This window comes from Nerophis lumbriciformis, linkage group LG14, assembly GCF_033978685.3.
Source record: "Nerophis lumbriciformis linkage group LG14, RoL_Nlum_v2.1, whole genome shotgun sequence".
NCBI lineage: Eukaryota > Metazoa > Chordata > Actinopteri > Syngnathiformes > Syngnathidae > Nerophis > Nerophis lumbriciformis.
In genome coordinates, this window is record NC_084561.2 from 37,523,548 (window position 1) to 37,545,692 (window position 22,145).

The following is a 22,145-nucleotide window of genomic DNA, read 5'->3' on the forward strand; positions in this document are numbered from 1 at the left end:
ACTAAAACAAAACATGATCACACAGACATGACAATCCTGGACATTCAAATGAACACTTTCCCAAGTTCCAAACCAAATTCTGGTTTCCCTGGAAATTCAAACTCTTCAACATTCAAACCATTCCAACGTTCAAACCATTCCAACGTTCAAACCATTCCAATGTTCAAACCATTCCAACGTTCAAACCATTCCAACATTCAAACCATTTCAGCTATAAACAATTTCTACATTCATCCTACGCTCCATTAGCATTTCAGTTCAGCGTCAGCTCTTCAACATTCAAACTATTCTTACATTCATACTACATTCTGTCAGCATTTCAGTTCAACTTCAGCATTGGAGCATTCACACGCAATTCCTTCAGGAATTGCCTCTTCTATTTTGTATAATGCTGTTCTTTTAAAACTGAATATAATTGTAATTTTAAACTGAATACTTTCCAAAGAACTAAAGTAAGACCTTCCTCTGGTAAGCAATATATATGCCTTAAATAAAATACTTCTGTCAACAAAAATGTAGCATTGGACATTGCATGCAAATAAATAATAACCTCCAAAAACTGACATAGATAATTAAAAAAACATTTTTTTTTTTTTAGTTCTTTTGATCAAAAATTAAATGACACTACATACTCTACACTGCAGCTTATTCTTAGCAAAATTCTAATTTGTATAATGTTGGTCTTTTAAGACCGAATACAATTGTATTTTTAAACGGAATCCTTTTCAAATAACGAAAGTAAGACCTTCCTCTGGGAAGCAATGCATGTCTTGAATAAAATACTTCTGTAAATGAAAATGTAACATTGCACATTACATGCAAATAAATAACAACCTCCAAAACATTTGGATTAATAAGGTGCAAATTTAAAACTTCTGTCTTGAATAAAATACTTCAGTAAACAAGAATTTAGACATATAGATTTTATGCAAATGAATAATTGAGTAAGACATTAAGAAGACAATAGTTTCAGTAAGTGGAAAAACACAGGCTTTTTTTTAATCTTAATTATTTTAAAATCTTGATTTCCTATCAGGGATTAATAAAGTATTTCTGATTGTGATTCTGATTCACACATCTCAGTGTTTCTTTCTCACCATCCATGGTATCTTGTGCAAATGATTTTACCACAGTAAGCTGTATTTTAGCTGGAGTTAGTTGCGGTTATGTCCGCCTCATAAAGAGTTGCATTTCCTGCACTCGGTTCGAGGCTTTGGTTTCAGATCCTGGAATAAGTTTGTTGTGCTGCTGCCTTTGTTAAGCAAACTTCGCAGCGTGCCCCAAAACCAAACTACTGACAACACTTTTCATTTCATTGGAAAAAAAACAGCTTGCTCTCGTTTGCGTTAGCATCAGCTATGTTTTGCTCGAGGTGTGTGAATCTCTGCTAAGAAAATAAGGTGAAGGGTGGAAACTACGAAAAATATAGATTTTTTTTATTCTTTAAATCCTCTAAAAATACTTGAATGTATTGATAAAATCGATATATTGCCCAGACCTATTAAATAATAAATAATGTTTTCCAATTGCTTGTACAAACCCCAAAACCAGTGAAGTTGGCACGTTGTGTAAATTGTAAATAAAAACAGAATACAATGATTTGCAAATCCTTTTCAACTTATATTCAATTGAATAGACTGCAAAGACAAGATACTTAACGTTCTAAATGGCAAACTTTGTTATTTTTTGCAAATATTAGCTCATTTGGAATTTGATGCCTGCAACATGATTCAAAAAAGCTGGCACAAGTGGCAAAAAATTTGAGGAATGCTCATCAAACACTTAGGTATTGGGTATAAACGCAGCTTCTGTGAAATGCTCAGTCATTCACAAACAAGGACGGGGCGAGGGTCACCACTTTGTCAACAAATGCGTGAGCAAATTGTCCAACAGTTTGAGAACAACATTTCTCAACGAGCTATTGCAAGGAATTTAGGGATTTCACCATCTATGGTTCGTAATATCATCAAAAGGTTCAGAGAATTTGGAGAAATCACTCCACGTAAGCGATGATATTATGGACCTTCGATCCCTCAGGCGGTACTGCATCAAAAAGCGACATCAGTGTGTAAAGGATATCACTACATGGGCTCAGGAACACTTCAGAAACCCACTGTCAGTAACTGAAGTTTGTCACTACGTCTGTAAGTGCAAGTTAAAATTCTACTATGCAAACCGAAAGCCATTTATCAACAACACCCAGAAACGCCGCTGGCTTCGCTGGGCCCGAGCTCATCTAAGATGGACTGATACAAAGTTTAAAGTGTTCTGTGGTCTGACGAGTCCACATTTCAAATTGTTTTTTAAAACTGTGGACGTCATGTCCTCCGGACTAAAGAGGAAAAGAACCATCCGGACTGTTACAGGCACAAAGTTCAAAATCCAGCATCTGTGATGGTATGGGGGTGTATTAGTGCCCAATGCAAGGGTAACTTACACATCTGTGAAGGCGCCATTAATTAACCTCTTAAGGCCCAAGCTGTTTGTTTACATGCTTTTTTTATTTCTCTTTGGTATTTGGGCTTATTGGACCCTAATTAGAATAAAAACTAAGCATCATCTTATGATATGATGTACTTAGTCCATAAGTACACAAATGTGTACTTCATGTTTAGTGACATGCTAATTCTTATTTTTACACTTTTTTTTTTCCAAATTCCATTGTATGTTATACTCTTCTGAAGCCACCTGATTGCAGTATAAGTGTCCACATAAGTGGCCATAAGACCCCAATTCAGTAGTGTACACAATTTTGAAAATAAGAGCTAAAAGGTGCTGTCCACACATATGGCCACTAAGCCTTTAGAAGTTGCTGAAAGGTACATACAAGTTTTGGAGAAACATATGTTCCCTCTAATTTTTCATGTGTGTGAGCAAACGCACAAACTCCCTGAGCATTCAGTGGAGCCCATGTGAGCAACATCAGACGTGCACACTGTGGCTACACCAGCAGCACACCTGTCCCAAACCTGACTAAATTACAAGTTCAATCTCCATCCATCCATCCATTTTCTGGATTTTTTTATTAGTATTTATTTAATATACTAACAGCATTTCATGATTAATATTTATAAATTAAGATTCCTAATAAATGACACTAGAAAAAGCACACATTTGATTGGTAAATCATAGCGTAACGACCTGGAATGACACTTTATGTGTGGTGTTGGAGTTGTCCGACTTTTTGTGTGGCTGTAAACGCATCACTGGCTAAGTGCCATATGTGCATGTGTTGGCGCAGGTGAGAAAGAGCGAGCGGCTGCTGTTGATATAACAAAGTTGCTTTTGGTGGACAACATGAGACAGAAAAAGAAGTGGCATAAAACACGTCGTAGAAAGTCGCAGAAAGATATACATGTAAACAAACTAAGGTGAGTTCAAGGACTGCCAAAATTAGTAGGACAAAACAGCGCTCGCCAAATACTCGAATCAGTGAAGCATGTTTAATACAAACAATGTGCTTTATAACAATTACGGAGGTTTGTGTCATGTTTGTCCTCCTACAGAAACCATATTAAAACAAAAAATATATTTTTTTCCCCTCAACTTTTTCCCTTTTTCATACATTTTTGAAAAAGCTCCAGAGAGCTTTGTGAATCCACAAAGGTGAGTTTTGTTGATGTTATCAACTTGTGTGGAGTGCTAATCAGACATATTTGGTCACTGCATGACTGCGAGCTAATCGATGCTAACATGCTATTTAGGCTAGCTTTATGTACATATTGCATAATTATGCCTCATTTGTAGCTATATTTGAGCTCATTTAGTTTCCTTTAAGTCATATTAATTCAATTTATATCTCATGACACACTATCTGTATGTAATATGGCTTTTAATTTTTTGCGGCTCCAGACAGATTTGTTTTTGTATTTTTGGTCCAATAAGGCTCTTTCAACATTTGGGGTTGCCGACCCCTGGCCAATTGCTTATACACATAAGTTGGATAACTATCTATGTTGGAGAAGGTTTGGTTAAATCAGGACATTACCCAACAGGACAAACGGACCCTGTGTGTGAACGTGTGAGCGTAGTTCCATCAATATGTTTTTTTAAAGTTGTCTGCGATGTGCTGACTTGACCCGACCTTCCCCAGGTGTCTTGGAAGACATAATTTACAGTAAAATCCTTCCCCGTACAAAGACATAACTCCCAGAGCTTTGGAGAAGTCAGTTAAATTTGATGAGGAAAGGGTGAAAGTGCTTTCCACTGACGACCGTCGTCATTAAAACCAAAAACCTATAAATACAAACCGCGTTTGAGGACGTGTTTTTCCAATCGCGGGTTACGACGACTTCGCTTTATTTCACTTTGTGAAGTTTTTAAACTTCCCTTTTTTTTTTTTCAAAATGCTCAATTTAGCAGCATTACACAAAATGAACATTGTTTGAATACTGAGGGCAAGGATATTACACTACAGTGGGTCCCACTCTCTTTTGCAAAAATAACCTGATGAATATTTAATGAAACCTCTCTGGGTGAATGCTTTTAAAATTTCCTCTCACCACTTTTTACACTTTCACACACATCAGGTATGATTTGCCCGAACGGTATAACACAACAATTTCCGCAGCCTTACCCTCCTGTTTTTTTTTGTCAGAACGGTCTCTGAAATTGAGCGAGACAGAATGCTAGTGAATTTAATTAAGAAAGATTCACAGGCTATTTTTCCTTGTAATATCATCACTATTAATCAATGCCACCTTGTGGTAATCTGGAGGGCCTCAAACAGAACCCTGCAGCTGACAGAATCCTCTCAGGGGATTCTGTGATAATGTGGAGTAATAAGTACTAAGAGCTCTCTAATCACATGCCCACATGATAAGACTATTAATCTTGCCGCCCATGCTGCTCAGCTCCAGTGGACAACTACCTTTTTGCCAGGGAGGGAAATATTAAACACTCCTAATGTGGCACTACATCAATAAGGCCATAAAGCATAGGTCAGCTCAAGCATACTGTAGTTACAGGTGGAGTTATTCAGGATTCCCATTCCATTCTCAAATTCTGCTTCACGGTTCTGTTCACTATCGATTCTCATCTGGATGAAAGGATAACGCACGATGTTGATTAGCATCAACTTTGTTTAGTTTGAAAAAAAACATGAGTATACAAACACGACAGTGAGGTCTTAAAAGGTCCCGCAGCCTCAATGTGGTGCCAGAAAAACAATTTTTTTTAAGTAACAATAATATGGTAAATATTCTACAAAATACAACATGAACTATTCTGAGACAAATGATAATTTCACAAAATTGTTCAGGAACATGTTTAACATTTTCAAATATAAAAAGTATTATTTAAAAAAAATGTTTTATAGTATATATATATATATATATATATATATATATATATATATATATATATATATATATATATATATATATATATATATATATATATATATATATATATATATATATATATATATATATATATATATATATATATACAAACCCCGTTTCCATATGAGTTGGGAAATTGTGTTAGATGTAAATATAAACGGAATGCAATGATTTGCAAATCATTTTCAACCCATATTCAGTTGAATATGCTACAAAGACAACATATTTGATGTTCAAACTGATAAACATTTTTTTTTTTTTGCAAATAATCTGTGACGACCGGGGCGCATGGTGATGCGGGGTTTCGTTCTCCCAGGATGCAACGGACTTCGGACACAGCGTGAAGGTAAAATAAATGATTTATTTACCGGACTAAATTATACTGGAACAAAGAACAAGGATGCTCATAGCACATAAGGCAAAAACTAAAAGAGCTAGTATGGGAGCTAGAAGGTAAAAACAAAGGAATTTAGCATGGAAGCTAACAGGTACAGAGCAGGAACAAAAGTCGTCAACTGTTGCACGAAAACAAACTACGAAGCCAGAACGAATGACAGGGAGGACAGGCTTAAATAATAATGTCAGTGATGACAAACAGGTGCGTGTCGGGAACAAACGCGGCAAGTGAAAATAATAAGCAGCCATGGCAACAAACTCAGGTGTACAAAACAGGTACTCAAGGAGTCCAAAACTAACCAAAAACACAAGTATCTTGAAAACGTAAACAAAATATATGATCCGGGCAGCGGATCATAACATAATCATTAACTTTAGAATTTGATGCCAGCAACACGTGACAAATAAGTTGGGAAAGGTGGCAATGAATACTGATAAAGTTGAGGAATGCTCATCAAACACTTATTTGGAACATCCCACAGGTGTGCAGGCTAATTGGGAACAGGTGGGTGCCATGATTGGGTATAAAAGTAGATCCCGTGAAATGCTCAGTCATTCACAAACAAGGATGGGGCGAGGGTCACCACTTTGTCAACAAATGCAGGAACAAATTGTTGAACAGTTTAAGAAAAAACGTTCTCAACCAGCTATTGCAAGGAATTTAGGGATTTCACCATCTACGGTCCGTAATATCATCAAAGGGTTCAGAGAATCTGGAGAAATCACTGCACGTAAGAAGCTAAGCCCGTGACCTTTGATCCCTCAGGCTGTACTGCATCAACAAGCGACATCAGTGTGTAAAGGATATCACCACATGGGCTCAGGAACACTTCAAAAACCCACTGTCAGTAACTACAGTTGGTCGCTACATCTTTAAGTGCAAGTTAAAACTCTCCTATGCAAGGCGAAAACCGTTTATCAACAACACCCAGAAACGCCGTCGGCTTCGCTGGGCCTGAGCTCATCTAAGATGGACTGATACAAAGTGGAAAAGTGTTCTGTGGTCTGACGAGTCCACATTTCAAATTGTTTTTTGGAAACTGTGGACGTCGTGTTCTCAGGACCAAAGAGGAAAATAACCATCCGGATTGTTATAGGCGCAAAGTTGAAAATCCAGCATCTGTGATGGTATGGGGGTGTATTAGTGCCCAAGACATGGGTAACTTACACATCTGTGAAAGCGCCATTAATGCTGAAAGGTACATACAGGTTTTGGAGCAACATATGTTGCCATCCAAGCAACGTTACCTTGGACGCCCCTGCTTATTTCAACAAGACAATGCCAAGCCACGGGTTACAACAACGTGGCTTCATAGTAAAAGAGTGCGGGTACTAGACTGGCCTGCCTGTAGTCCTGACCTGTCTCCCATTGAAAATGTGTGGCGCATTATGAAGCCTAAAATACCACAACGGAGACCCGCGGACTGTTGAACAACTTAAGCTGTACATCAAGCAAGAATGGGAAAGAATTCCACCTGAGAAGCTTAAAAAATGTGTCTCCTCAGTTCCCAAACGTTTACTGAGTGTTGTTAAAAGGAAAGGCCATGTAACACAGTGGTGAACATGCCCTTTCCCAACTACTTTGGCACGTGTTGCAGCCATGCAATTCTAAGTTAATTATTATTTGCAAAAAAAAAATAAAGTTTATGAGTTTGAACATCAAATATCTTGTCTTTGTAGTGCATTCAATTGAATATGGGTTGAAAAGGATTTGCAAGTCATTGTATTCCGTTTATATTTACATCTAACACAATTTCCCAACTCATATGGAAACGGGGTTTGTACATACATTTTACATTCTAAAGTCAACATTTAAAGTAGCCATATGTAATAATTTGGCCAGAAATGATACTGCAATTATGGTCAAAATTCTGTAGTCCCCTCCCCCTCTCCCTGACTGAGGTTGCCAGATATGCCGCCGAATCCAGCTCAATCGACTGGGCTATTCCAAGGAACTTCAAACTTCCACTACGAGACACTACCTATTACTTGGGGTTTAGGTGTAACCATAATAGCTGAATAGACAAGCGTTTTGTCAATAACAAACCTCTAACTAACACATTTTACACCTAGATTAGGCTATTTTTGTCACGGCCCGGGCGCATTCCAATGCCCATTCCTCAAGGAGCCCCGCGGAGCGCACCTCGGGAAACGCCCACGGCCGCTCCTCTCCTGCACGCGTCACGCAGCCGGCAGCTGCATTCAATATGCAATCAGCGCACCTGTCGGTGATGATCTGGCTGGGCTTCTTAAGCCAATGCAGACCTGCGTTCCCGTACGGTAAGCCTGATACCTGCTTGATGCAATCCTGCTCTCTCTCTGTTTTCCCCTCCGTGTGTCATTGTCGTGTCGTGTCGTTCCTGCAGCAGATCCCCGGTACTGTTTTCGTGCTGTGCGTCTCAAGACGTCTCACCCCGCGTTTCCTTTGCTTCCCGGACTGCCTGTTGGATCTCGACCACCCGCTTGGACACGGACCTTGCCCCCGATTTCCTGCTCGCTTCACGGACCTCCGAGCTCTCTTGTCCTCCTGATCTTCTGCCTCTCACTCATTACTTCTGGTAAACACTCAGCAATTAATTCCTACACATAGTCTTACACCATACACACTCTTGAATTTAGTCACACTCCATTTCCTTAGTTTAAGTATAATTGGTTGTTATTATGTATATATATATATATATATATATATATAATAAATCATAGTGCAACTACGCCTTCTTGTGGAACTGTGCCGTCACTACTCCTCCTGCATACATAATAATTTTCAAGAAGAAGTACGTCATGCCTGCATACAATATCACAACAAATGGCAATCATATCGTTATTGTCAGTACTATCAGAAAACAAAGACTAAAACCAACTACAACCAACACTAGCAATGGTTATACTGGGGAAAATATGTAGAGCAGCATGCTTAGCAGCCAAATGTACTCCCAAAACTAGAGGAGACATTTTACCAAGGCAAGCCTAAAGCAGGGGTCGGCAACCCGCGGCTCCGGAGCCGCATGCGGCTCTTTGATCACTCTGATGCGGCTCAGCTGCATACTTGCCGACCCTCCCAATTTTCCCGGGAGATTTCCGGATTTTGGTGCCTCTCGCAGAAAACTCCCGGGATTAATATTCTCCGATTTTCACCCTAACAATAATAATAAGGCCGTGCCATGATAGTACAGCATTCAGCGCCGTCTACAATCTATACAAACAGCGTGCAATCCCAGCCTTTTGTTGTATGCATCTTCTACTTGCACACGCAAGTGACAGCAAGGCATACTTGGTCAACAGCCACACAGGTTACACTGACGGTGGCCATATAAAACAACTTTAAGACTCTTACTAATAATGCGCCACACTTTGAACCAAAACCAAACAAGAATGACAAACACATTTTGGGAGAACATCTGCACCTTAACGCAACATAAACACAACAGAACAAATACCCAGAATCCCATGCAGCCCTGACTCTTCCGGGCTACATTTTACACCCCTGCTACCACCAAACCCCGCCCCCACCCCAACCCTGCTCCATATAACTTGGTGGATGTAGTCCACAATATGCAAATATGAATGAGGAATTATTTGATCATGTGATTTGGCTGTCTCCATACGTTTCACATTGCCATGATGACAGCCGTGCTAATGTTGGAACCCATTTCCTCAGCGTATCAGCATTTTGAGAAGGAAATAGGCACTGACACTACCTATATCCACATAGGTTTTATTTGTTGAAAATATATCTTGCCCTGTTCGAAATACAGACTAACGGGCATATACTGTATTTCCCCCGTAAGCCTATATGTCGATGTGTCATTGACCGGGCTAGCATGTAAAGCATTACACTAGGAGCGAAGCACGATCACACTAAGCATTCGTTGCACAAACATACTAGCTTTGTTAGACAAGATCATACACTGGATTGGACAATATAGTTAGTTTACTTACGAAATGTCCATTTCCATTTATTACACGTAATAAGAAAACTTAAATGCCTTACTTACCTGTCAAGGAGGAAATTAGTAAGTTTGGCTCCATCTTTCAAAGGCATCCCCTATACCAGGGGTGCTCACACTTTTTCTGCAGGCGAGCTACTTTTCAATTGATCAAGTCGTGGGGATCTACCTCATTCATATATATAATTTATATTTACTTATTTATGAAATATATGTTTTTGTTAACAAGTTAAAGGTGTTTAATGATAATGCAAGCATGTTTAACACATATAGTTAATATTGTTAATACATTAAAGGTGTTTAATGATAATACAAGTATGTTTAATACATATAGTTAATATTGTTAACATGTTAAAGGTGTTTAAAGATATTACAAGCATGTTTAACACATATTTAATATTGTTAACAAGTTAAAGGTGGTTAAAAATAATACAAGCATGTTTAACACAAATAGTTAATATTGTTAACAAGTTAAAGGTGGTTAAAGATAAAACAAGCATGTTTAACACATATAGATTCCTTTCTTTCATGAAGACAAGAATATAAGTTGGTGTATTACCCGATTCTGATGACTTGCATTGATTGGAATCAGACAGTAGTGATGATAACGTCCGCATTTTCGAATGGAGGAGAAAAAAAGTCCTCCTTTCTGTCCAATACCACATGAAAGTGGTTGGTTTTTGGCATCTTATTTGTCCAGCTTCCGTACTCCTTTGTATACACTTTACAAGGAATGCATTGTCGGCAAACTCCGTAGCTTGCTAGCTTGTGCACGCCAGCTTTCTGAGACTCTTATTTTGGTAGCGCAGGCAGGATGAAGCAGAGCTTTTATTGTGCAACTGTGCAGTCGGTCTTTGGAGTTTTGACGACAGGTACGGCGCCAGAGTCTGTTGAAATAAAGTGTTTCTCGCCTTCCTGTCGGTAATTTTAATGAGCTGGCAGCAGCCAGCGTCATCTCAGAAGACCCTCGGGTGCCGTGAATGTCAATCAAGTGACGAAAGTGACGTCATAGTGAAGATTTATGATCGCTCATTTTTAGGACTATTTTTTTAATGCCTGGCTGGTGATCGACTGACACACCCTCCGAGATCGACCGGTAGATCGCGATCGACGTAATGAGCACCCCTGCCATATACAAATCCTCGTTTTGTTCCTGGCTTTGTCATGAATAAGTTGAGAATCGCAATGACACCTTTTAGATTTACTAAGGTCTGACATGTTTAGTAACTTTACCAGTGGCGGTAGCTGGACGAAGATGGCGGTGCCTAACTGGCAACCTAGATGTGACACACTCACAGGCTTTCTAATTGGTCAAACGGTAGAGGGCTGGACACCGAAATGTAAACAATAACAAGATTTCGGGGCTGTAAATCTAATTTTGAAATGAGCATATCCCGGCTGACCTACTGTTATCAGTTATAGAGGTATTCGAAAATAACATGATTTGTTAATGCCTTTTGACATATAAGGGCCATTTAATGATGGCTTGACATGAACTTATTACATATACCTCCTTTAAGAGCTACAAAGATGTAGCTTTCTAATTCAGCATAACTATTTCCTGTTTCCAGTCTCTATGCTAATCCAAGCTAATTGACTGCTGGCAGTGCCTTCGATGTTGAAGATATGAAAGGAGTATTGATCATTTCCTCTCGCTTGTTGAGAAAGCCAGCTAATGTATTTCCGAAATGACAGTCTTTGCCTTTTGATCTGAGGAAACGTGATTTGACTGCAGTTACAAATTAAGAGTGACGACTTGCCTGTATATCTTGTATCTGGTAGAGAAGCCTTGTCTGTTTTTCTCTGCAAAGTCGATGTACTCCGGCGAGTGGTGGAACGGCCCTTTGTCAGACAAGAGCCAGTCCAAGGGGCCCCTGGGTTTGTCATTTGGCAGAGTGGCCGCCGCCCCTGCCTCCACAGGTCTAGAACACTCCCAGCATAGAAGGCTGAGGGTGAAGATGGGCCATAGAGCCATCAGAAATTAAAAGGAGCAAGTATGGGATGAGGGTGCTGCTGGCAGTGGGGGGCTATTCAACGACCAAAGCCACTTGTTTGAAGATGGCTCTTCCACTCAGATAGCAGAAAGACCTGCATCACTTTAAAGCCCCCCAAGCACCTGAAAGAAAGAAACATACAGATAAAGATAAGTTCAAAGCATTCAGATGAATCATAGAAAAATATATTTTATTTATATCCAACTTTCATAACCTCAAGTCAACAAGATTTATATATTTTATAGAATTATCTCGGGCTGCAAGATTAATCGATATCGAATCAACATTGAGGTTTAAATTAGTGCAGTGTCCTAATCGCAAGAGGCGGAAGTTTTTTTTCTTCCTTTTGAGTGACAGACTTGTTCGCCAATCGCCAATTGTTGAGCCTCGCGTCCTTTTCTTCCTGGCCTATCAAAAGTGTTTCTCTCTTTTAACAGGGTGAAAACGTCCCGCTCTGTGCATTGCTCTCAGCACCTGAACGCGTTTATATAACAGAAAGAAGTGAGCCCCTTTTAAGACCCCGTTTACACTAAAGGGCCGGGCTGTGGCATCACAGACTGGGGCGGCTTCTGAACTGAATCGCAAGATGGATCACATCATGGAAAAGTTGGTAAGGGACAAATTGGATATGAGGGCCAGCATGGACGAATAGAACAGACAAGCCATTATAATGTCTGCTCGCGGAAAAACAAAAATCCTAATCTACAATTTGACTCCCTCGAATGGACAAATTGGATATGAAAGCCAGCATGGACGAATAGAACAGACAAGCCATTGTAATGTCTGCTCGCGGAAAAACAAAAATCCTAATCTACGATTTGACTCTCTCGAATGGCTTTGACGCTCCAACAACAGGAGCGGGCTGTTCTGAAAACATCCCCGAGGACACCTCATTGATGGACGCTTTTGATCTCCCTCCCTCCTCAACGACACCTGAAGTCGAACTTTTGCTTGCATGCAGAACGGCCCCAGGCCTATGAACATGAACACTACATCAACACACCCAAGACAATGGGCATATACACACACACACCCCACCCCACGCCTTCACCACCGCTTGATTCCCCTTCGGGGTGATGGATGGCTGGCAGCGCTTCATAGCAGCAGTCGACCTCCAGGGACCCAACTCCCCCACCCTCTGTTGCGAGTTGTCGTGATTAAATGTAGCATGTTTATGTATGCATGGCATGGAGGTTGTTTTCCCACTCCAGACTTGGCCCCCTTAGGAGCCCAGTCTAGATTGTATTTTTTTTACTCATCTTCTTCCCTAGCGTTTGACCATTTTCCCACCTTTTACGGGGCACCTCGTGGCGACCCATCAGCGTTTCTGTTCTGTAACCCTGTACACTGTTTGTTTGTCTAATCTTACCGGGTTTGTGCTGAAAACAAAGTTTTGTTGTACTGTTGCAATGACAATAAAGACCTACCTAGCTACCTAAGGGTAAGGTTATCCAGGGTAAAGCCCATCTAACCTTATCTGTGTCCACACACAACAATGCCACCGTTTAAGACCCCTGCCCCCCGCCGGCGCAACGGCAGGCTCGCAGACCACGCCCCCTCCACAGGGTTATCTTACACACACAGGAAAATAGCATAGACAGAGAGCCCCGCTACTTGCTAATCAGAAATACAGCAAAATCAGAAATATTAGGGGGAAAAGAATATGATGACAAAGCCCAATGTCCTTTTGTGGGAATATTTCAGCTTTAAATCGAATGCGCAAAGTGAGCCCGTTAACACGGATAAACGCGTGAGAATGTCGTGATGGCAAAACAAATAAAAAAAGACAACCCTACTTGTTTTTTTTCAACAGAAAAAAACACTCACTTTAAAATGTTTAATATTTATTTAATTAAAATCTTTACTTACAGAAAAGAGTGTATATTTAATTGTTTCCATATGTTTATTTATCAGAATCAACATCAGAATCATCTTTATTGGCCATGCATGTGACACACAAGGCATTAGACTTGGTAGTGTGCTCTTTTTGTTATTTAGGATAGCGAAAAATATACTTTCAGATTACAGTACCATGGTAAATAATTCTATAAATAATAAATCAAAACATTGGGGAAAAAAAAAAAATCGCAATTAGGTTTTTTGTCATAAATCATCCAGCTCTGGAATATTCTAAAAAATTATTTAGAGCATGGGATATTTATTTTCAAGTCACACATACTATTTAAAGGAGAAAAATATATAATCGAAAAAAGTTAAAGTTCAGTTTGTGCATCGTTTAACATTGCCTGCTGGTCAGACTTGAGTCTCGCATTAGTTCCCTCCACAAGCTACTCCAACGTTTTACTAATGTTTCCTTCCTCGACGCATCGCACCGCAAAAGAGTCTCAATGTATCGTGGGATTCAGATGCAAATCTGTCATGTTAACCCAAGCATACCATTTTTAGAATAATAATGTGTAATTTATCACACAACTCTTATGCTTAAAGGCCGTTGTTATAGTTATTATCAATTGTGCTGAAGTTGTACTTTTCTATCTGTGCAAAGGGACATCGTCTCGTATCAGTGTTTGTGTCCAGAACATCGAGTGCCGTGACGCAGACAAAGCAGAGACAGGGTGATATCACGAGTGTCAGCACATTTGCATTTCATGAATAATCATATATAGTGTCTAACTGGGGTTGCTGAAATTACCCCACCTCCTTCAGCAGCAGCTTCAGTGACGTAACCAGGGACCTCCCAAATAAATACTGGAACACGTGGGTTGGACTTTAGAGCATAGTTTGGATCTGTAACGAGAGTACAGCCCAAAACGTCTCTTCTCATTGAGCCAAATTGAACTCTGTCTCTGCATGATTCCTTGCTTCTTGTCTGTTTAATAGATGTCATCAGTGTTTGAACCTGACAACCTTGCACATGTACTCGAAAAATCATTACCCTTAAGAACAGCTGGGATGGACAGACAAGACACAACTAAATTAATGTTGCTGATGTGTCGTCCCTGTGAAGTAACCATCAATTAGTTGTGAGGGAAAACGTTTAAAGGTTTGACCTTTGAATGGCCCGGTTACTCTAGTCAAGAGATGTTGTACTTAAAGACAAAACAAACATTAAAGGCCTACTGAAACCCACTACTACCGACCACGCAGTCTGATAGTTTATATATCAATGATGAAATCTTAACATTGCAACACATGCCAATACGGCCGGGTTAGCTTTCTAAAGTGCAATTTTAAATTTCCTGCTGAAAACGTCTCGGTATGATGACGCCTGCACGTGACGTCATGGATTGTAGAGGACATTTTGGGACAGCATGGTGGCCAGCTATTAAGTCGTCTGTTTTCATCGCAAAATTCCACAGTATTCTGGACATCTGTGTTGGTGAATCTTTTGCAATTTGTTCAATGAACAATGGAGACAGCAAAGAACAAAGCTGTAGGTGGGAAGCGGTGTATTACGGCTGGTGTTGTAGCGGATAACGCACCCCCGCTGTAGAATGCACCCCCTGGCTGTTGTGCTGGATAACACAGCTGGTGTTTCATTGTTTACATTCCCGGAAGATGACAGTCAAGCTTTACCATTGGCCTGTGGAGAACTGGGACAACAGAGACTCTTACCAGGAGGACTGTGAGTTGGATGCGCAGACGCGGTACCGTGAGTACGCATGCAGCTGCGGCTTCCAAACATTTGATCCCTTGCCCATACGTGCGTGCCGCTATGTGCATGTCACGTACGTAACTTTGGGGACTTTGGGGAAATATATGTGCTGTATGAACTTTGGGGAGGTGAACGGTACTTTGGGCTGTGGGATTGAGTGTGTTGTGCAGGTGTTTGAGTTGTATTGGCGGGTTATATGGACGGGAGGGGGGAGGTGTTTGTTATGCGGGATTAATTTGTGGCATATTAAATATAAGCCTGGTTGTGTTGTGGCTAATAGAGTATATATATGTCTTGTGTTTATTTACTGTTTTAGTCATTCCCAGCTGAATATCAGGTCCCACCCGCCTCTCACAGCATCTTCCCTATCTGAATCGCTCCCACTACCCTCTAGTCCTTCACTCTCACTTTCCTCATCCACAAATCTTTCATCCTCGCTCAAATTAATGGGGAAATCGTCGCTTTCTCGGTCCGAATCGCTCTCGCTGCTGGTGGCCATGATTGTAAACAATGTGCGGATGTGAGGAGCTCCACAACCTGTGACGTCACGCGCATATCGTCTGCTACTTCCGGTACAGGCAAGGCTTTTTTTATCAGCGACCAAAAGTTGCGAACTTTATCGTCAATGTTCTCTACTAAATCCTTTCAGCAAAAATATGGCAATATCGCGAAATGATCAAGTATGACACATAGAATGGACCTGCTATCCCCGTTTAAATAAGAACATCGCATTTCAGTAGGCCTTTGACCATGGGTACACAATTAATTTATTCTGATCATAATTCGGATTAGAATGTTCCTGTGTACATGGACCCTGAAAAACATGATCTGAGTATTGCATTTTCATGTATCACACCTGAAATCGGAATACTTTACTTTGACATATGAAGCACCGTACCATAAACGGAATGATGGGTTATTGTTTGTGCTATGGCACCATCTTCTGGACGAGTTTTCTCACTGCAGGTGCTGAAAAGCAGTGACTTCCGCTGTAAATAAACATAGCGTTGTCCGAGGTTGCCACAGTAATTTTTTCCTTCTGTTCACTACTTTTGTTTTTGCTTGTCTCGTTCTTAGAGCAACACACCCAACAGTATATGAAGCTACTTATGTACATGTTGAATGTGGGGAAACAGCAGCAAGACAATCGCTTCATTCCGAGACTAATACATTTAGTCCCCCTCCAACACAGAAGTATAGCGCATTGATGTTAATTTCAACCCGAATTTCGGAACATATGTTTTCATGCGCTCCAATCCGAATGACAAACAGCATAAACCACCCACCTCGATCGGAATGAAAGTTTGATCCGAACACGTGTGATCGGGTCAAAATATTCCGAATGGCGTGTTTCCATGAAGCATTTTTAGTTAGTTAGTTCAGGGGTCGGCAACCAAAAACGTCGAAAGAGCCGTATTCGACCAAAAATACAAAAAAACTAATCTGTCTGGAGCCGAAAAAAATTAAAATCCGTATATATGTCTTATAATGAAGGCAACACATGATATAAGTGTCTATATTAGCTATAATAGCCTACTATCAAAATGACTATTTGTCGGAGGCTGAAGCAAATCTTCGTTGACAGAAATGTTGAAATTGTATATTTGTTCTACACATTTTTACAACATTAGAAACCATTAGTAAATCAGAGTTTACTCAAAAGGTGAGATAACTCCTGGAAATTACTGGCTTTTAATGACCAAAAGTATAGATGTGTGTGTCCAAGTTAAAGAAAACAGCAGGCTGTCTTCTTTTAATAGATGTATTACAATCTTTGGCAAGCTAGGTAATGTTTGCTGTGGTCTGGAACAACACGGCACACAAACAACTATCAAAAATGCAGCCAATATTACATACAGATAATGTGTCATGAGACATGCAAATATAAATTAGATACACAGAGGATAAAAGTAAATGATATTAAATGAGTTCAAATATATAAACGCATACTTGATCAACAGCGATACAGGTTACACTGAGGGTGGCCATATAAACAACTTTAACACTGTTGCAAATATGCGCCACACTGTGAATCCACACCAAACAAGAATGACAAACACATTTCGGGAGAACATCCGCACCGTAACACAACATAAACACAACAGAACAAATACCCAGAATCCCATGCAGCCCTAACTTTTCCGGGCTGCAATATACACCCTCCGCTACCACCAACACCCCCCCCCCCCCCCCCCCCCCCCTCCATGCGTCAGTTGAGGTGGGCAGGGCTGGGGGTTGGGGTTTGGTAGTAGCGGGGGGGGGTGTATAGCAGCCCGGAAGAGTTAGGGCTGCAAGGTGTTCTGGGTATTTGTTCTGTTGTGTTTATATTGTGTTACGGTGCGGATGTAACACAGACGAGGCATAATGATGCAATATGTACATACAGCTAGCCTAAATAGCATGTTAGCATTGATTAGCTTGCAGTCATGCAATAACCAAATATGCCTGATTAGCACTCCAACAAGTCAATAACATCAACAAAGCGCACCTTTGTGCATTCACGCACAGCATTAAACGTTTGGTGGACAAACTGAGACAAAGGAGGAGTGGAAGATTTTACGTGTAAACAAACTGTTGCGTCACAGTCCACACTATGGTGGGTTCAAGAACCACCGAAATTAGTAGGACAAAACGATGTTCACCAAATAGTCTCATCAGTGAAGCATACACAAACGTATTGAACAGTGGGCTTTCTAACAAGTGGGAAGGTTTTTGTCATGTTTGTCCTCAAACAAAAACATACAAAAACAAAAAAAAACATTTTTCTCCCATCTTTTTCCATTTTCAATCCTTTTTCCGGGTTAGGTTTTTAATCCGATTAAATGTGTCCAAGTGTACATAGCTATTGTATTTGTTCAACATCTTACTTGACCGTCTTGTGTACACATTTTTTAAATCGATTACTACACTGCAAAAAGTCAGTGTTCAAAAACAAGAAAAAAAAAATACAAAAATTAGGGGTATTTTATTTGAACTAAGCAAAATTATCTGCCAATAGAACAAGAAAATTCGGCTTGTCAAGACGTTCCAAAACAAGTAAAATTAAAGCTGCAAGCAGCGATGGACGGGACCGACTTTGACGGCACATAAAATCCATACCGGAGCAGTAATTGAAACTCTTTGGTCAACTTTTAATCACAAGGGTTCAAACTCTCTCCTGTGCTAGTTTGAAGCCGACACGACAAACGCGCTCAGGAGATAATGTTTGAAAAAAGGTGACCGGCTTTTACAAAACTTTTGTTTTGAAGGGGGAATTGCAAACTTCCTGTTGATTTTTGCTGGAGGTTGTCAATATATGAAATGTAGGTCTAAGTGAGACCTACATAGATGTTTTTGTTTCATGTATCTATTCCTACTAGAAGTTACAGGCAGTTTTGTCTGAGTTTTCTTCTTCGGAGCAGTTGTGTCTGTGTTTTCTTCCTAGGGGGCGCTCGAGCTCAGTTTTGAGTTTTGGGGTTGGGCTTTTTTTATTAGATGGCAATTTTATCCAGTCCTGATGTGTGTGTCCAGTTTTGTGAGTTTTGAAGCATGTTAAGAGGGTCAAATTACAGCTCAAAGAGGCAAACATGACTGTTTTTACTAAAATGTTGTTTTGAAGGGGGAATTGCCAACTTCCTGTTGTTTTTTGCTGAAGGATGTCAATGTATGACATCTACGTCTAAGTCAGACCTACATAGACGTTTTTGTTTCATGTCTCTACGACATTCCTACCGGAAGTTACAAGCAGTTTTGTCTGTGTTTTTATCTAGGGGGTGGGGTGGGTTGGGGTTGTAGCGCAATTTTGAGTTTTTTTTTTATTTATTTTTTTTATTAGATGTCAATTTTCGCCAATCCTGATGTGTGTGTCAAATATGGTGAGTTTTGAAGCATGTTAAGAAGGTCAAATTACAGCTCAAAGAGGCGGCGGAATAATAATAATAATAAAACGCACAAAATACAATAGGGTCCTCTGTCCCAAAGGGACATTGCGGTCCCTAATTAGCTAACCTCAATGAACCCAAAAATACCTTAGAAATAAGTATGTTCTCACTAATAACAAGTGCACTTTTCTTGGTAGAAAAAAAAGAGACCTTTTTGCTCAATATGTTGAAAAATATTCTTAAATGAAGTAAATGCTAGTGCCATTATCTTGACATAATGATATGCGCTCAGCATCATGATTTTTTTTTTTCATGCTTGAAGTAAGAAATTATTACTTTAAAAAAGTAGTTTTATACTTTTGAGTGTTGATGACACAGCTTTGCAACACTAAATATTCTACTTTCAAGCATGTTTTACTCAATATAGGTCATCAAATCTCAGCAACAAGCTGTAATATCTTACTGAGATCATTTAGGACCAAAACACTTAAAACAAGTAAAACACTCTTAACATAAAATCTGCTTAGCGAGAAGAATTATCTTATCAGACAGAAAATAAGCAAATATCACCCTTATTTGAGATATTTCATCTTATTTAGATTTGAGTTTTTGCAGTGTATGGGTTGCTTGCTTTGATATTATAACTTTAACCTAAGCAATTCAACATTTTCTTTAAAATTACAGTAGCCGTTTGAAGTGAAACAAGTGGAGCTGGTGTTTTTATTTCAGATGTTTGTATGTTTGGCCAACTGACAATACTCGTATTCTACACAATGGGAACAAAATGTAAATAAATACAACATAATTGTTGTATTTGTGTCACTATGGGCAGCACGGCGCCAGAGGGGTTAGTGCATCTGCCTCACAATACGAAGGTCCTGAGTAGTCCTGAGTTCAATCCCGGGCTCGGGATCTTTCTATGTGGAGTTTGCATGTTCTCCCCGTGACTGCGTGGGTTCCCTCGGGGTACTCCGGCTTTCTCCCACCTCCAAAAACACGCACCTGGGGATAGGTTGATTTGCAACACTAAAATTTCCTAGTGTGTGAATGTGAGTGTCTGTCTATCTGTGTTGGCCCTGCGATGTGGTGGCGACTTGTCCAGGGTGTACCCCGCCTTCCACCGGATTGTAGCTAAGATAGGCTCCAGCGACCCCCCGCGACCCCAAATGGGACAAGCGGTAAAAAATGGATGGATGGATGGATGATTAACGTGGACCCCGACTTAAACAAGTTGAAAAACTTATACGGGTGTTACTGTCAGGTTGTGTAGGTGACGAACCCCAAGATGCAGAGATGATGGCAGGCATTGAGCGAGAAAACATGATTTAATGTCCATCAAATAAAGCATGGGTGTCAAACTCTGGCCCGCGGGCCAAATTTGGCCCGCCGTGTAATTTCACTTGGCCCTTGATATCAAATAAACACTAAAGCTGGCCCGCCGATTATAAACAGCGGCGGTGCCGCGGTAACACAGCATTCACCGCTAATTCTCATACTTGCCAACCCTCCCGGGAGACTCCCAAATTTCAGTGCCCCTCCCGAAAATCGTCACGTCCGCTTTTCATCCAGTCCAACGAGTGCTGGCCTAGTCACATAATTTGTGCGGCTTCTGTGGCTTATATAACAAGTGAATGCAACCCATACTAGATCAACAGCGATACAGGTTACACTGAGGGTGGCCGTATTAACAACTTTAACATCCGCACCGTAACACAATACAAACACAACAGAACAAATACCCAGAACACCTTGCAGCCCTAACTCTTCCGGGCTGCAATATACACCCCAGCTACCACCAAACCCCACCCCCCTACCCCGCCCACCTCAACTGACGCACGGGGGGTTGGTGGTAGCGGGGGTGTATATTGCAGCCCGGAAAAGTTAGGGCTGCATGGGATTCTGGGTATTTGTTCTGTTGTGTTTATGTTGTGTTACGGTGCGGATGTTCTCCCGAAATGTGTTTGTCATTCTTGTTTGGTGTGGATTCACAGTGTGGAGCATATTTGTAACAGTGTTAAAGTTGTTTATACGGCCACCCTCAGTGCAACCGGTATCGCTGTAGATCAAGTATGCGTTTGCATTCACGTGTGTGTTCATACAGAAGCCGCGCATATCTTGTAACTGGGCCGGCACGTTGTTAGAATGGATGAAAAGCGGACGTGACGACAGCTCGTAGAGGACGTTAAAGGCAGTGCATTTAAGGCACGCCCCCAAGACTGTGGTCCGGGTGGACTACGAGATATAATGACTGATGAACTCCTTCGTTCGATAATGAAGGTTGCCTCAGCTCAAAGCCTGAGCCCCGACATTAATGAACTAGCATCCAAGAAAAGATGGCAGGTATCTGGCTTAGGCACATCAGATTAGATCAGTGTGTTGCAAACTGAGCAGTTTTAAGTCCTGAATGGTTGGTTTATTCATTGTTATTTTATTTTCAAATTTATTAGCCTGTGGAAAACGTTAATGTTGATATTTACCCCAGAAGGCTGCAAATAGAAAAGAGGCATTCAATTTTTATTTAAATTGTATTTGATATGCCATTTATATTTTTTTATTATTATTATTATTTGAAACTCGATTTTGCATGTCACTATAAAGTTATATAAGCCTTGCTTGTTCAATGTTCAATGCAAAACTTGTTTGGGTCCCTATCAAAGGGTTAATATGTTCAACATTGGCCCGCGGTTTTGTTCAGTTTTAAATTTTGGCCCACTCTGTATTTGAGTTTGACACCCCTGAAATAAAGGAAAAAACACAAACCAGAAACTAGGAATAGCCAAAACTGAAAACAGGAACCAGCAAACAGAAAACAGCTAATGGCTAACAAGAAAACATGAAACAAAAGAGCTAGGAGACAGCAAACTGTAATTGGCTATAAGGAACTATCAAACAGGACCAGCTTACCACAAACAACGACAAGTAGTAGACACGGCAGGTAGTAGCTCTAACGACAGGTAGTGATGACATCGACAATGACAATAATCCAGCAG

The 22,145-nt window shown here is 40.3% G+C and overlaps 1 protein-coding gene across 3 annotated transcripts in view; it reads right to left on the reverse strand.

Moving 5' to 3' along the window:
- Positions 1–22,145, reverse strand: part of LOC133616379 (BMP/retinoic acid-inducible neural-specific protein 3-like) — a 224,293-nt gene that overhangs the window by 134,654 nt on the left and 67,494 nt on the right. The window contains exons 1-2 of one of the 3 annotated variants that reach the window (XM_072914706.1): positions 22,073–22,133; positions 11,446–11,801 (exon numbers count right to left, since the gene is read on the reverse strand). In XM_072914706.1, the coding sequence (XP_072770807.1) occupies positions 11,446–11,660 (215 nt within the window). In that variant the 5' untranslated portion in view covers positions 11,661–11,801; positions 22,073–22,133. Of the gene's footprint in view, positions 1–11,445; positions 11,802–22,059; positions 22,134–22,145 lie in introns of those variants that run through there. The other 2 variants (XM_072914705.1, XM_072914704.1) reach the window with 2 other exon arrangements.